General features: G+C 39.1%; 1 protein-coding gene across 1 annotated transcript in view; it reads left to right on the plus strand.

Moving 5' to 3' along the window:
• The window catches only part of CTSS (cathepsin S), a 17,614-nt gene extending 3,430 nt beyond the window's left edge, over nucleotides 1-14,184 (plus strand). The window contains exons 2-7 of the mRNA XM_004716596.3: nucleotides 351-473; nucleotides 2,044-2,193; nucleotides 5,285-5,512; nucleotides 6,862-7,027; nucleotides 8,560-8,662; nucleotides 13,778-14,184. Coding sequence (XP_004716653.2) covers nucleotides 351-473; nucleotides 2,044-2,193; nucleotides 5,285-5,512; nucleotides 6,862-7,027; nucleotides 8,560-8,662; nucleotides 13,778-13,877 — 870 coding nt within the window. The 3' untranslated portion in view covers nucleotides 13,878-14,184. The remainder of the gene's footprint in view (nucleotides 1-350; nucleotides 474-2,043; nucleotides 2,194-5,284; nucleotides 5,513-6,861; nucleotides 7,028-8,559; nucleotides 8,663-13,777) is intronic.
• The last annotated feature ends 1,705 nt before the right edge of the window (nucleotides 14,185-15,889 follow it).

A 15,889-nucleotide genomic window follows, 5' to 3' on the forward strand; every position in this document is an offset into this window, starting at 1 on the left:
ACAGAAACCTCATTGGCTAGGACGTGATTGACAGATTAGACTCCACCCCTTCACTCTTAAGCCTTGCAAATTGAAAAAACAATTATATAACTACCACACAAACAAAACTCAAATTTTGGACCAAACTCATACTGGACCAATAGAGACTAGAAGAACATCTGAGAATATCATCCTAAAGCAGTTAATAGTGAGTATTAGGATTAAAATGTGACTTTAGCTATACTGGATAGAAATTCCTTTGTTGGCATGCTTACAGACAGATCACATTTAGCAGAATTCTTTATAATATTATTTTCATTACTGAACACTTACCTGAACTTATAACTATGTTCTTTTCCCTCATACTTTAGAATGAGGAAGCAGTACGACGTCTCATCTGGGAAAAGAATCTAAAGTTTGTGATGCTTCACAATCTAGAGCATTCAATGGGCATGCATTCATATGATCTAGGCATGAACCACCTGGGAGACATGGTAGGTAAATTACAAGCAACCCTACCTTCGTGTCTAATTGAACCTGGTTTATTCCTTTCCCAAAACTATTTGAATGGTATCAACAATGGCACAAAGGAAAACAGCACTCTGTGTATCTGCACAGTTAGAAAACATTAGCAACTATGGATAAGAGCGTTTGCACAGATTCATTTTTTATTATTTTAATTAATTTATTTATTAAGATTTTCTTTCTTTCTTTTTTTTAAATCATTTTCTTTTTTAGTCCAATTTTGACCACTCTCCTTAACACCTTCTTTACAGGAATATCTTAAATTCGCCAAATACTCTGGTTTTTATTTGTTATAAGTTCTAGAGAGTACTGCCCTAAAGACTATCTCCTCACATTTTGTTTGACAGCAAGTCATCACTGAGCCTTCAGGGATCCTGAATTTGTGGTTTGGCTGTATGATTAGAGGAAATACGCATTTCCAAATTGCCGTTCCTGGGTTTTTGTATTTTTACATTCGTTTACTTAAGTCTAAATTTAATATGGTTTACTTATGTTCTTAATGGGCAAGTGTGGATATTTAATATCACAAATATCTCCTCTTAGCTCATAGCTAATGTATACTGTTCTATTCTTCAAAATTTTACTAGTGTTGCCATATTCTCCTGAGAGAACACCTTAGCTAGACCAACGTCCCACTTAAATTAAGGATTCTCTTTTACAAGTCTTTCTCACAAAGAAAACCAGTTCAGTCTGCTTTTTGGATAGTCCTTTTCATACAATTTCTGTTTGTTTGAAATAAAAATTACGCTTCTTTGTAACTTCTGATTTTTACCTCCTCCCCCCTCCCACCTCTATGTGGGTGCCCTGCGGGGATACTAATACAAAGTGCAAGACTAAAAAGAGCTAGGTCATTCATTCGTTCGCAATAAAAAGTACCTTTGTTGGTCAATGTCCCGACCCGCAAGCGGACCCTGAAGGAGGGAGTGGGAATTGAGGAGAACAAGAGACACGAGAAATAGAGACAAAACAGTATTCTGATCAAGTCTCTCTTTATTGAGTGAAGGGTTGCAGCCTATATAGGCCAGGGGAAGGGAAATACCCATCGCACATGTAAATTAGGCCACTTTGGTAATAGACCAATCAAGGAGTCCGGGGGAGCGCGCCCTCAGTAACAGTTTACAGTCTTCAACCAGGTCCGAGAAGTGATGTCATTTTATGCAAATCAGGTGCAGGCACTAGATATGTAAATAGGGTGAAGACAATCTCCTACCCAATCAAGGGGAAGCAGGATATGGGTCCTTTGTCACGCCATGTGTGGAAACCCCCTTATCTGTTTCTAGGCAGACTTGAAGGCTAAACTCAGTCCGTCCCCAGGACAGGCTATTCAGAGGGGAGATAACCTAATCACAAAACTATGTCACGTAGGAGGGAATGGAAAAGTACTGCAAGCTCTGACAAAATATAGTGAAGATTGAGCCAAATGGCCCCGGACAGGTCAAAACTACTGCTGGTGTTTCTCAGTTTCAAAATAGATTCCCAAGTAGTTATTAGAATATTGAAATGAGTATTAATGAAAGAAGATATGTATTTGCTTTGTAGACCAGGGAAGAAGTGACGTCTTTGATGAGTTCTCTAAGAGTTCCCAGCCAATGGCCGAGCAATAGCACTTACAAGGCAAACCTTAATCAGAAACTGCCTGACTCTATGGACTGGAGAGAGAAGGGATGTGTTACTGATATAAAATACCAGGTAAGTATGATCGTCCCAGACTTCCTTACCCCAGGTTGGACTCTTCCTCTTCCTTAAATGCTTGGTGCAGGTGCTTAAGATGGCAGTAAATTTCATTGTCCACTACTGTACTTTCTAATTAATTTGTTATTCTAGTTTTCCCAATTAAATTATAAACTCCTATATACAAATATTATACTTAATTTCTATTCTCGATCTGCACACAACACTAGTGGTTTGATACGTACTAGATAAAAACTGTGGAGTAAGCAAATATGTCTTCAGGACAAATGCTTAGTAGCCAAGCTATCCACTGACTACACTGGACCCTTCACCGAGCCAGTTGCATGTGCACTTGTGTGTATCTGACATATGAGTTCTTTCCTGTCCTCCACCCTGAAACTCATAAGTTAGACAGAGAAGTAAATGCCTTGAGTTGCCATGTGCATATACACACACACAGAGAACAAATAAGTGAATTCCAATTCAGTGCCACCTTATATAGGGTTTCAGTGGTGTATCTTTACAGGGCCAGCTAGCAGTCCAGAGCTTGCCTAACAATGCCACTAAGGTTCCTCATAAGTTACAGTAGTCAGGTTAATTCATGGTTAAACCAAGACCAAATCTACTGCCATCAAGTCAATTCTGACTCATAGGGACCCTACAGAAAAGGGTGGAATTACCCCATTGTTGGTTACATATTGGGCTGCTAACTGCAGGGTCAGCAGTTCGAAACCACCAGCTGCTCCAAAGCAGAAAGATGAGGCTTTCTACTTTCATAAAGATTTAAAGTCTCAAAAACCCTAAGGGGCAGTTCTGCTCTTTTAGGGTCACTATGAGTCAGAATTGACTTGATAGCAATGAGGGTTTTTGTTGTTGTTGTTTTTGAGTTGACGGTTTCCAAGGCTGTAAATATTTATGGAAGCAAAATGCCACATCTGTATCCCAACAGAGTGACTGGTGGAGTCAACCACTAACCTTCTAGCTAGCTACTGAACTCTGAACTACTGAGTCACCAAAACTCCCTCAATTCATAGTTTGGCTTGTATATTAGAGTGTGAAATATAAGCTTGACAAACTTGTTGTTTGTAGTTTGTTCTATTTTCATTTTTTTCTTTAGTTTGTTTGAAAGAAAACCAAAATCACATGAAAATAATATCCTAGACAGGTTAGGAATAACTGAGAATAAATGCGAGAGTAAAGCAGCCTCTAACAACCGCAGGGTGCGTAGGCGCAACTGTGGGGCTCTAATCTGTAAAGATTATCATAAAGTCATAGAGAATAGGAGAGATAGGAGAGTGAAATAAAATAAAGGAGTCAGACACATTTTATGGTAGCACGCTCACCCCCAAGATGGCCATGATTTCAGCAGCCAGATCCGAGCAGAGAGCGAATCTTTACTGTCTTGGAATATTTATAGGTAGCCATTCAGTGGTTAATACATCACAAGGTGGGCATTAACCATAGTAAAGTCCCTGAGCTCACAGGTGAGAAAACCTAATACCTGCATTAGGGGAAGGCATGAGGGGGGATGGGTGCCGCTGTGGGAGGAGATAGCAAGAATGTCTTCTATAGCAGTGGTTCTCAACCTTCTTAATGCTGCAACGCTTTAATACAATTCCTCATGTTGTGGTGACCCCGTATGTAGGAATATCTGCATGTGGGTGGACCTACCTGGAGGCAGATAGAGGGGAGGTGTCTCGGTTCCTAAGACCATCATAAATATGGTCTTAGGTGTTCCCTGTGAAAGGGCTTTTCAAACCCCCAAAGGGGTCGAGACCCCCAGGTTGAGAAGCACTGGTCTATAAGGAGACAGAATCACCCATGTGCTCACTTTCAGGCAGCACAGCTGTTAGGGGAGGATCTGTGGGAAGGATATCTGAGGCAGCATATTGTACTTGGGCTTTATCTCTAACTTACCGAAGTGGTGACTTTCCTACCGTGGAATCCTAGCTTTCCAGATTCCCTCTGTTACAAGTTAGGGGATATCATCCTCCTCATATTTCCCTCAGTGTCAGCTTCCCACAAATAAACACATGTGTCACCTTAGAGGTCGGGGAAGAGAGGAGAGTCAGAAGATCCTGAACAGCTGTCCCACTTGTACCAATAAAGAAAGCAAAAAACTATTACACTGTGAATAGTACAGCAAATCTTTTGTTCTTTTCCACCTAGAGATTTTTCTTTCAACCAGTCTGGGGCTTCTTACTCTAGCTTCTCTAAAATAAAAGTTTGGGAAGACCTAGCAAATTACACTTTTAGGTAATTTAATATGCTATTTTTTCCCTCAAGACTTACATCTTATTGGAGGGTTTTTCCTTGAATTGAACGCCATTTCCACTTGCTTTCGTGAGTAGAGAGCAAAGTGGGAGGGAGGGAGAAGAAAGAGAGATCGTGAGGAGCCCCCGCCCTTCTGTACCCTTTTAACCAAAGCAGCTTTGTGTTTTTCTTTGTTTATCCTTCCTGGCAGAATATCTATTGATTAAAAATTTGGGAAATGGGAGCGGGGAGGGAGGGGAAAAATGAGGACCTAATGTCGGGGGATTTAAGTGGAGATAAAATGTTTTGAGAAACGATGTACAAATGCGCTTTACACAATTGATGTGTGTATGGATTGGGATAACAGTTGTATGAGCCCCTAATAAAATGTTAAAAAAAAAATTTGGGAAATGAGATATTTGAAAAGTGCTAATCTAGAATCAAAGTTCTCATATTTCAGCCTTCATTTGACACAAAGAAGGATTTTTTTTAAATCAAGGAAATCATCCTAGGTCCTCTCAAAATCCCTTTTCTCTAGACATTTACCTCCCTTCTGTATGTGGGAAGAACTCCCGCTTTAAGAAGCTGGGATTTGGAGCATGCCCATTACCTACATGGCAGTTATACTCTGACTCAGTCTTTTTGCAAATATATATCCAGGCTAGACCTTGCTCAGAGAACAAAAGAAAAAACTAAGTGTTTAGTTTTAGTTTCCATTGTCTAGGATAGGAGGAAATTGTAGTGGGGGAGCTCTTTCTGGGAACTACTGACGGGGCTGACTTGGTCTGGAATTGCCCAGTGTGTGTTGCAGAAGTCATTCTGACCGACTTCCCCTGTGACCTGGCCTCTGTTGCAGGGTTCTTGCGGTGCTTGCTGGGCTTTCAGTGCCGTGGGAGCCCTGGAAGCGCAGCTGAAACTGAGAACAGGAAAGCTGTTGTCTCTGAGTGCACAGAACCTGGTGGATTGCTCCAGTGAAAAATACCAGAATCATGGCTGCAATGGTGGCTTCATGACAGAAGCTTTCCAATACATCATTGATAACAAAGGCATCGATTCCGAAACTTCCTATCCCTATAAAGCCATGGTATGTAACAAGTACACCTCGAGTTATCCCCTGACCACACTGGATTTCTCCCCAAGCCAGGCTTTGCTTTCTCAGACACTCCCAATTGGGAATTTTACATTCTTGAGTTCTCTTTCTGATATAGTCATCTTCTTAGTTCATGGGGCACACTGTTATTGTTGTTCTTAAGTAAATAGAACTCATGCTGAAAACATAGATTTTAAGTTGAAATTTAAGTTTGTTCACCTTGCAACGGCTCATGAAAGTTCAACCTTATGTTCCAATCACTGATCGCATCAGAAGCTAAACAATGCTGTCCTCCTCCTCAGGAGGTCATTACGCATTTTGTTATGCAATACAATACATCCATAAATAAAAGCTTCAAAAGCCTTAAAAGATCCCAAACTCTTACTATTTAACTATTATGACTTTGGCTTATTTCTTTCCAGTTTATCTCCCCTAAAACATTTGAAAAACATAGCGGTGTATACGAAAGTGAACTTGAGAATTTAAACATTCCCGGTTGGGATTCTCTAGTATGACAAATATACATCTGTAACCTTCCTTTTCCCGTTTGAAATATCCTTTAAGTGTGTTCCATATTTTGTGGGCCTTATTAACCATCATTTTAACTTTAGATCATCAGCAACAGACATTGCCCTCTGTCTCTGTGACGTTCAAATCTGTCTTTCATGTTGCGGTCACTATGGTTTGGGGGGGTGTTTTTTCTTCCAAAACCATTTTATCGGGAGTTAATTCAGATATCACAGCATTCCATAATTTAATCACATCCAACAGTATTGTACAATTGCTACCACAATCAGTTTCAAGGCATTCTTTTCCTTCTTGAACTCTTTGACATCAGCTACCTTTCAACCCCCACCTGTGCCCCCACCAACCTTATTCTACTTGCTGTCCCCCTATAGGTTCATCCATCCTGGGTTTCATATACTGAGAAACATATAACAAAAATTCAAGAGGATGACACCCCCCCCCCAATGACATAACACACCTGAGATAGAACCCAATGTAAACACACACAAAAAAATACAGAAAATACTGAAAATCAGATCAGGCCTAACGTGTATCAGCATGGGGGACCAACTGACAAGGCTGAAGAAACTTGAACGCTAAGAGAAAGTTCAGGGGTAACAGTAGGTTGGCAATGACAGGGGAAAGTGAGAATGACCCCACAAACCGGACAATGCCACCAACGCCACTGTTGACACATAGTGAAACTACGGGATTGGCATGTCTCCCAACAGAAACAACAGAATACATAAAAATCGATGAAATGCATAATGCTCGCGCTCTGGGTGCTTCATAAAAGAAGTCGAAATATACCTCTGTATCTATTATATCTGTTGCAGGATGGAAAGTGCCAGTATGACCCCAAAAAACGAGCTGCCACATGTTCAAAGTACACTGAGCTCCCCTCTGGTGATGAAGATGCCCTGAAAGAAGCTGTGGCCAATAAAGGGCCCGTGTCTGTTGCTATAGATGCAAGCCATTCTTCTTTCTTCCTCTACAAAAGTGGTAACAATTCAGAATGTATTATCCTCTTTTTATATGCTGACCTTGTACTATTAAAAAGACCTTATTCTTCCCATTGCCCCACCTCTAACTGGTCAGATAGGTTCAACAGAACCCTCTATTTCACATGTTAGCTTTGTTTTAATGCCCAATTCTGATTCGTAAAGTAACAATCAAGGCTTTCTAACCTTGACTGCTATGTGCTCTGTTAAATTCTAAATGTGCACTGTCTTGTTTAATGGTGGCCTGCAGGCATACAATGTGGAAGGAGTGGAACTGGGATGAGAAACCATGCTACTTGAGTCCCCAGCCTGTGCTTGCACCATTATAAAAGCTGTGTAGTGTAAGTGTAGCACTGTGAGGTGTGGGGGAAACCACAGCTATCATGGTTCAGTAGGCGCAATTGTATGGCTATGATATAAAAAGATTATAGTAAAGTCATAGAGAATAAGAGAGAAGAGAAGGTAAAATAAAGGAGTCAGACACATTTCATAGTAGAATGCTCACCTCAGCCCTTCTTGGTGGTCTACGTGGGGATGTGGGAGGTGGAAAGGGCAGGAGAAATCATTTATTTCTAAGCAAGGCTTATATATCTTTGGGGGTGGTGATTACAGGTCACAGGAAGGGGCTGCACAATAGGCATATGTGTGACAGGAAGGGGATGAGCTAGGGGTCTATAAGCAATAGGAAGGGGAGGGATTAGAGGTACACATGTGACAAGATGGGCGGACCCTAGACTCAATATGGCAGCCTAACCTTGGTCACCCTTGAGTAGGCTTGACCTCCCTGGGCTCTCCTTCAGGGAAACAATCTACTACTATCCTTATCAGAAGGGAGTGGGCCCTATTTAGGGTGGGACAGACTATACAGTCTGATTGCTCTAGATGACTGATAATCCTCAGGGAGAATAACTTCTGTCCTACTTTAGTTGACCTCCAAGTATATAGTTGTTTGCCATATGTAACGGGCAGCATCTTAGGTTTGGTGTATATTTGGAGGACACAACTTGGGAGAAATCTTTCTGTATCCCACAGTGAGGTACGTTTTTAAAGAGGCGGAGGCTTGAAAAAGTTATTCACAACTATATTAACACACTTTCTGGGCACCTACCAAGTGTAGAACATTGTATTGGACAGTATAGAAGGCTAGGGTCTGTTTGTTTAACAACTCAAAGAGCATTTATTCTATTAAAGGATGAAAATGTCTGAAACAAACAATTAGAAATATATACAAAGGAACATAAAAATACTGGTTATAATCTTTTAAATAACTAGGAAAAGGTAGCAGCTTATCAAAGAATGTGACCAAGGGCCATGATTGAATTGATACCAAACTTGGCAAGAAAATTGACAAACATGGTGCTGATGGCAAAGGATTATGAATGCTAAGTAGTTCAAGCATGAGAGTATATGTGCATAACATTTCAATTAACTTTATCACATATTCAAACCAGTCTCATAAAAAAGTAGTATTTTCAAATGTCCTTCATTGTTACATCCATTCACTCTCTTCCTTCACTCACATTTTATTCTCAGGTGTGTACTATGACCCATCCTGTACTCAAAATGTGAACCATGGTGTACTGGTGATTGGTTATGGTAACCTCAATGGAAAAGACTACTGGCTTGTGAAAAATAGGTAAATACATTCATCTATATGTATATGTAATTAAAATCAAGAATTTGAAGAGGTCCTCAAGCAATAATTTCTGGTGCATATGATGATAATGTTCGTGATATGTACCATAATAAACCTAGGCACATTCTTAGGGAATGACATTCTAAATTCCCCAGTAGCTCCCTTTCTATCTTCAATTCCTATTCTGCTTTCACTATTTACCCTCTAGAATAATTCTTGGCTCATTCTCAGAAATTCAACATTTAACTTTGTGAGGACCTGCCAAATTGTCTTCCATACCAGTGTAACCATTGAACATTCCCACCAGCAAAGGATACAGAACTTCTTTTTGAAAACTGGGTCCCAAATAACAACCAAACCCACTGCCCTGGAATCAGGTCCAACTCACAGCGACCCTACACAGGGTTTCAGAGGCTTTAGAGCTTAACAAGAGCTGATGGCCTCGTCTCTCTCTGAGCTGCAGGTGGGTTTGAACCGTGGACCCTGCAGTTGAAGTTCAATGCTGATCTAACAACACTACAAGGGATGATTAGTCAGTCATCTTAGGTTGGTTTTGTTTGTTTTTTTGTATTGCTGGGTCTTTTTTAACTTTTCATTGTGAATTAGGTGAAGGTATACTGAGCAGATGGCCAGGGTTACATTCAGCAATTCATACACATTTTGATTCAACTCACGAGTTGCAATCCCCTCAGTTTCCAATTTCTTCTGTTTCCTGTTTCCATTCCTCCTTATTTCCTAACCCTCAGAACTTTGTCCCTGGGTAAAACACTTCCTTTGGTGGTGTAGTGGTTACAGGTTGGTCTGCAATCCTCAAGGTCAGCAGTTGGAAACCACTAGCTGCTCAGCGGCTCTACTCCCATAAAGCCTTAGTCTCAGAAACTCACAGGGGCAGTTCTACCCTGTCTTATGGACTCACTATGAGTTGGCATGGACTCAATGGCCATGAGTTTTAATCTTAAATGAGACTATTGATTATTCTAACATCGGGTGAGTTCAGTTCCAGACCTGAAGGTTGACTCAGGGGGTCGTATCAGTCTGTCTTATCAGAAGTCTTGTTCCCTTTTATGATTTTGAGTTCTCTTCCACATTGTCTCCTATTCTGTCCCCAACCTTCTAACACAATTCTTTCAGAGCAGGTGGGAGTGACAGCCAGGCCTCATTTAATTCTTCTGGTCTTAGAGTTGTGGTGACTAATGTTTATTTGGTTTATTAAAAGAAAGGTATATAAATGTATGAATGTATTTTTAAGTGAATAGACTCTACTTGAGTCCAATCATATCTAGTTAATAATAGGCATAGCCACCTAGTGCATATTTACTATGACCTAAATACTGTGCAAGTATTTTAACTATATTTTCTCATTTAATTTTGAAAGTAACCTTATAGGAGGGTATTTTTTCCCTTGTAATAGAGATGAAGAGGAGCCCTGGTGGCATAGGAGTTACCCATTGGGCTGCAATTTGTATGGTCAACAGGTGTTCAAACCCATCAGCCCCTCTGAGGGAGAAAGCTAAAGCTTTCTACTTCTGTCAATGGTTAGATTAGTGGAAACTCACAAGGGTAGGGCTACCCTGCCCTTTAGGGTCACCATGAATCAGAATTGACTCAATGGCAGCGAATTTAGCTTTGGTCATGCAGATTATTAAGAGGTTCCTGAAATCAAGAGAGTTAAGAAACATGTCCAAAGTTAAACTGTTGGAATGTAAGAGCCAATTCCAATCCAATGGCGAGGATTGGAATGAACATTTGGAGCAGACTTTGCACATACATGAAGGCCAGAATTGGTCCTCTGATGTTTTATTTAGTTTGAGGTTGTGCTTGTTGAACTCCTTACAGGATAGTTAGCAGGACTCTGTCAGGAAGAGGACTTCTTTACAAAGTAGTTTCCAGTCTGTAAACTGGGAAAAGTTCATAAACAACTGGAAAAAGTAAGATAGCCAGATGTTGAATGGGACCTGGGGTTCTCTTATCTCACTGGCTTGATTCACACTACTTATAACTAGAATTGCAAATCAATTTTCATTATCTAAACAAAGTTCCAAAGCCAATCCATATAAAATGGGTTATATGACCTGTTTTTCCCAAGGGAAGTATAAAATGTCTATGGTAAAATATGAATTATGTACAATTCTGGATATTCTGGTTTGAATTTCATTTCCACACGCTACTTTACTCGCAGGGACAAAGTAGAGAAAGAAATCATGTTAACATTAGTCTAGTATCGGGACTAGAACAATCCTAGATTTAAATCATGGCTTTTCCATTTACCCTATGTTTGACTCTAAGCAAGTCACTTTGCCACTCTGCCCTTCTGTTTCCTCTTTAGTTAAAGAAGAAAAAGAAAAAGAAAAAAAAGACACCAAACTCCAAAGTGATAACTAAGTGATAGTTATGCATTAAGCTCCTCGACACAGAGGATATGCTCAATAAAGGACAGCTATGCATATTAATCATAACTTGGCCAGAATTTATCATTACTGTTTTTGCTGATCAAACTGAATACTGAAAGAGCACTATATCCACTCATAAGAGGTTAAAATAGAATTTGAATTTTATTGTAAACTTATGAGGAGTTATGAAAAGCTTTTAGGCAGGGAAACAACAATTAAATAAAAGGAAGCTCAAAAATAAATAAATAGATAGATAGATAAATAAAAGCCAAAAAGAGATTCCATGAAAAAAGAGTTCAAGGAGTGGCCAGAGAGGGAAATGAAAATCGGGTCACAAGAGTGTCTTCTAGTCAAGAAAAATGAGATGATAGTAGACAACGGTGTTAAATACTACAGAGAGAGAAAAATAAGACAGACAGGTAAGTGGTGTAGAGTGAGTGGCTGATAACTAGAACATTGACGTCTTCTTAAAGCACAGACCCTTTAAAAGGTGCCACTTGTCTTCCTGCAGTGAATGCGCTCTTGTTAGTTTCTCCAGTGCGAGGGGGGAAAAACACAAAAAAACAACCCCACAACCTTCCTTTGTGTCCTTGAGCAAAAATTTGCAGTGGAGGCACCCCATTGCCTGTGGAATTGAAGGACAGACACTCCACCCCACCATTCTAAGCTCTTCACAATAGGATTCTAATTTGGCATTCCATCTCCTTTGCCCACAGCTTCCCTGCAGACATTCAATTATCTTTTCAACTAAATTTCGTGCTGCCTTTAAAACACACTAGACATTTTCTCATGTTTTTATTTATGTTCTCCTTCTATCACCAATGCTCTTCATTGTCCTGTTTATCCTCTGTGCAAGTTGGTTACTACTGCTGCCTCCTGCTCCATTCAACTTCTATTCCTTAACTCGTCCTAATACTTTTTTCCTAGTTATTGTAACATTTAATAAATTCTGACTCGTAATTATTTATCTACTTAAAAGTGGTTAGTCTCAGAATCATAAGGAACTTCAGAGATCATTTATCTTACAAGGATTTTGTCCATTGGTTATGTGTTGGGCTGTTAACCATGAAGTCAGCAGGTTCCAAACCACCTGCCACTCTGTGGGAGAAAGATAAGGTTGTCTACTCCCTCCAAAGATTTATCATCTCAAAAACTCATAGGGGCAGTTCTATCTTGTCCTATAGGGTTGCTATGAGTCAGCATAGACTCCATGATGGTGAGTTTGGTTTTTCAGTTTGTGGGAAAGTTAAAAAAAAAATTGTGGTATTCATAAACTTATTTTTTTCAACTTAAAGCACTCTCTTTAGAGATTATCTTCTATGAAATATTTTTTTCTTTCATGAAAGTTTTGTTGCTTTAAAAAAATCTATACTTGCAAAATATAAAAATGGGTGACTTCATGATAATCGGCAACATTCTTTTGAAGTTCTGTAAAGCTGGTGAAATCAAAACAAGAAAGCCATTCATTTGCTCTAGTCCAAATCTGACCCATGAATTCTCTCTGTAACAATTCAGGCAAGTGATACTTCCAGCTTCTGCTGATACACTTCTGGTGCCAGAGAATTCACTTCCTTGAAAGTGAATTGATAGCTTTAATTATGAGGCAATCATATCAACTCCATTTCTCGATTTAAAAACATTTTGAATGCTGCATTTTTTTATTATCTTAGAAATCCTTGCCCTATGACTTGTTGGGCATTGCTGGGTTAAGTGCTAACCAAAATGTCTCCAGTTCAAATCCACCAACATTCCATGAGTGAAATGTTAGATTATCTACTCCTGAAAAGATTTTTAGCCACAGAATTCTTATTTAGGATCTCAATGAATCAGAATCAACTTGATAGCAGTGAGTAATAACTTTCATCATAATTGCTCAAAAAATGTTCTTGCACGAATTTAAGTTTAATAGAAAAATCATCATTTATATTCCTATTTTGTAAAGCTATTTGGAGAGGAACCTTGTAAAGATATTATTTTCCCTTGAGAAAGTGTATAGACAAAGCATGATTATTAAGAGTAGGATGGACTGTATATGTTAGATCTCTCAGGGAAGAGATAGACCTCAGTTCTTGGCTCCACGCGAGATAGAATTCACGCCGAAGCCTGGTTTGTGATCCAAGTGAGTTTTGTGAGAGTTAGAAGTTTCAGGATTACACAGGCACCTGCAGGGCCCCTCACCCCGTGCAGCCTCCCTAGAAGCTGCTCAGAAAGTGACTGGTCGGCTCAGGGCTCCTGCCTTTTTCAATTATTCCACAGCGAGGCATGGTGGACAACCCTGGTCGACCCCATTGGCTGAACTGAATTTACCTGGCCTAGGTGGGCCAATCCAGGTACAGGGCCCACCCAGGTGTACCTCCCTTCCTAGCAGGAAACCTGAACCTCTGAGCATGCACAGTGTACCACTTCTTCATGAGCCGCCAGCTCAGACCTCTGGGCATGCGTAATGGATGCCCCAGTCCCTAAGCTAAACTACCTAACATGTATTCATATTATTTTCCTTAGATATTAAAAGTCTATTCATAGTATCATGTGAAAACTTTGCAAACTACCCTTTGAAAATTACCTAAGAGTCCTGGGGAAATTATTGTTTCATCCTAATTTCTTTTTATACTTTTTCACATGTACTTTTATACACTTAAGAGAGAAAACAATTTAAGGATAAAAACATTTGTAATATTATTACATTTTATTCATTTGTAATATTTTATTATTTCTCTTTCTAAAGCTGGGGCCTCAACTTTGGTGACCAAGGATATATTCGAATGGCAAGGAATCATGGAAATCACTGTGGGATTGCTAGCTACTGTTCTTACCCAGAAATCTAGAGGATCACTCTGTTTTGTAAAATGTCGAGGAAAATGAACCGCTTTCTTCTTAGTCTATCCTGTTGTAACCAGTAGAAATGTGGGCCAGGATAAATGCATTTTACTGTATTGATTAGAAAGCAGTTTGACTTCCTTTTAAACTTTGCAGATCTTGAAAAAAAAGTGCTTTGTAAATTAATAATGTACCATAACTGTGTGGCAATCAGTCAACCTAAGGCAAACTGTTGTGTTTTCTTTCTTTTACTCTATTTTTTTAACCCCTGACAGCCTTTATGATGGTGCTTACTAAATGTTTCTTTCAAATTCCTATCATTGTTACATACTATTCATAGGTGCATACATAGGTAACAATTATAATCCGTTATGTAGAGAATATACTTTAATGAGAGAAATTATGAAGTTATATTGAGGCATTGGTGGTTCTGTGACGGAATTTCCATGTCTCATGCTAGAGACCTGTTTTCCACTTCTGGTCAATGCAACTCATGCCCTGATGCCCCAGCAGCAAAATAAGGGTCAGAGGGCTCAGATTGTGGCCTTGTACATAAAAGCATTCAATAAACTGTTTTTTAAAGAATCTAAGCAAATGCTTAAAGGTCATCTGTTTTCAAACATTTTAGAAGAGCTATTTCAATAATAAATAAACTATTAGTTACAATTAATTTCATCTAGTCATTCAGTTTGATCAGGACTTTGTGTGTGTGTGTGCGCGCGCGTGCAAATAATTAAGTCAACCTGAGTAAAATAGCCAAACTGCATTTCTTTAAAAATATTCCATTACTCATATTTTTATTTACTTCAAGTTATGCACCTCACACAATTTCTCTAGATTAGATGAATTTTGTTTTGAACAAGCAGCAGGAACTTTAAATTTTGCAAGTCAATGCCTATGACATGAAAAGTGGGTGGAGCAATGTCACTAACAGATCTTAAGCAACTACTTCCCTAAAGATGGATGGTTTGAGCCCAACTAGCAGTGCCTCGGGAGAGAGGACGGATGATCTGCTTCCAAAAGGCTACAACCTTGAAGACTCTAGGAGCAGTTCTACTTTGCACACTTGAGGTCACTAAGAGCCAGAATTGATGGCAACTAACAACAATATTGACCTTAAACTATTATCGTTATTTTTGGCTGTCTCACCATAAAGCACATTTTAAGGAACAAGAATTGCAAAACCAAAAACGTGGACATTATACATGGTAATCCATGAAACATGTAGAGAAACATTACAGTTTAAAAGTATTCAGTTAATTTGTTTTTAGCATAAATTTTGTTTTGCCCACAAAAGTAACTCTAAGTGGAACGAAACCAGTAGTTCTTGATCTTCGTGGGGCCTTAGACACTTTTAGCAGTCTAGGGAAGCTTACGGATGCCTTCTCAGAATAATGTTTTTCAATGTGTAAAATAAAATACATATGATTAGAAAGGATCACAATTAGATTGAAATACAATTATAAAATCATTAAAAAATACATAAATTATTTTTAAAATTGTGCTGTCATACAATACATGATTCTGTAGATGAGGGAAAGTGAAAAGAATTGCTAAAAAAAATCATAGAAGCCTTTCTTAAACAAAAATTAAAAAATGTGAAGCCATTATCTTTTGGCATATCCTCCAAGTAGGTCTCTCCAACTCTTCCTCCTAAAAATCCACGCCCTTCAGTTTACATCAGGTCAAAACTGCAGTTTTAGCATCCTTGAGGGACTGAAAGGATATTCTTTTTTTTGAAAGGATATTCTTTTAAAATATTCTTTGAGTTTGAAAAGTAAAAGAGAAGTCTGAAGAGGCAAGATCAGGCCTATAGGGTGGATATGGTAAGCTTATTTATTAAATTCTCCTAGGATAGTCCTTAAAGAATGAGTAGGTACATTGTCATGTGGCGGGGGTGGGGTGGAATCCTCAGTTTCCTGGCATTTTTCTCTTCAATGTATTTTTCAGTTTTCTTAAAACTTCTTCATAATAAGTAAAATTACTTGGTATGGCTCTTATGGCTCTTGGTATGGATAGC

This window comes from Echinops telfairi, unplaced genomic scaffold (genome assembly GCF_000313985.2).
Source record: "Echinops telfairi isolate 266 unplaced genomic scaffold, ASM31398v2 ScPeMD7_5805;HRSCAF=6673, whole genome shotgun sequence".
Lineage (NCBI taxonomy): Eukaryota > Metazoa > Chordata > Mammalia > Afrosoricida > Tenrecidae > Echinops > Echinops telfairi.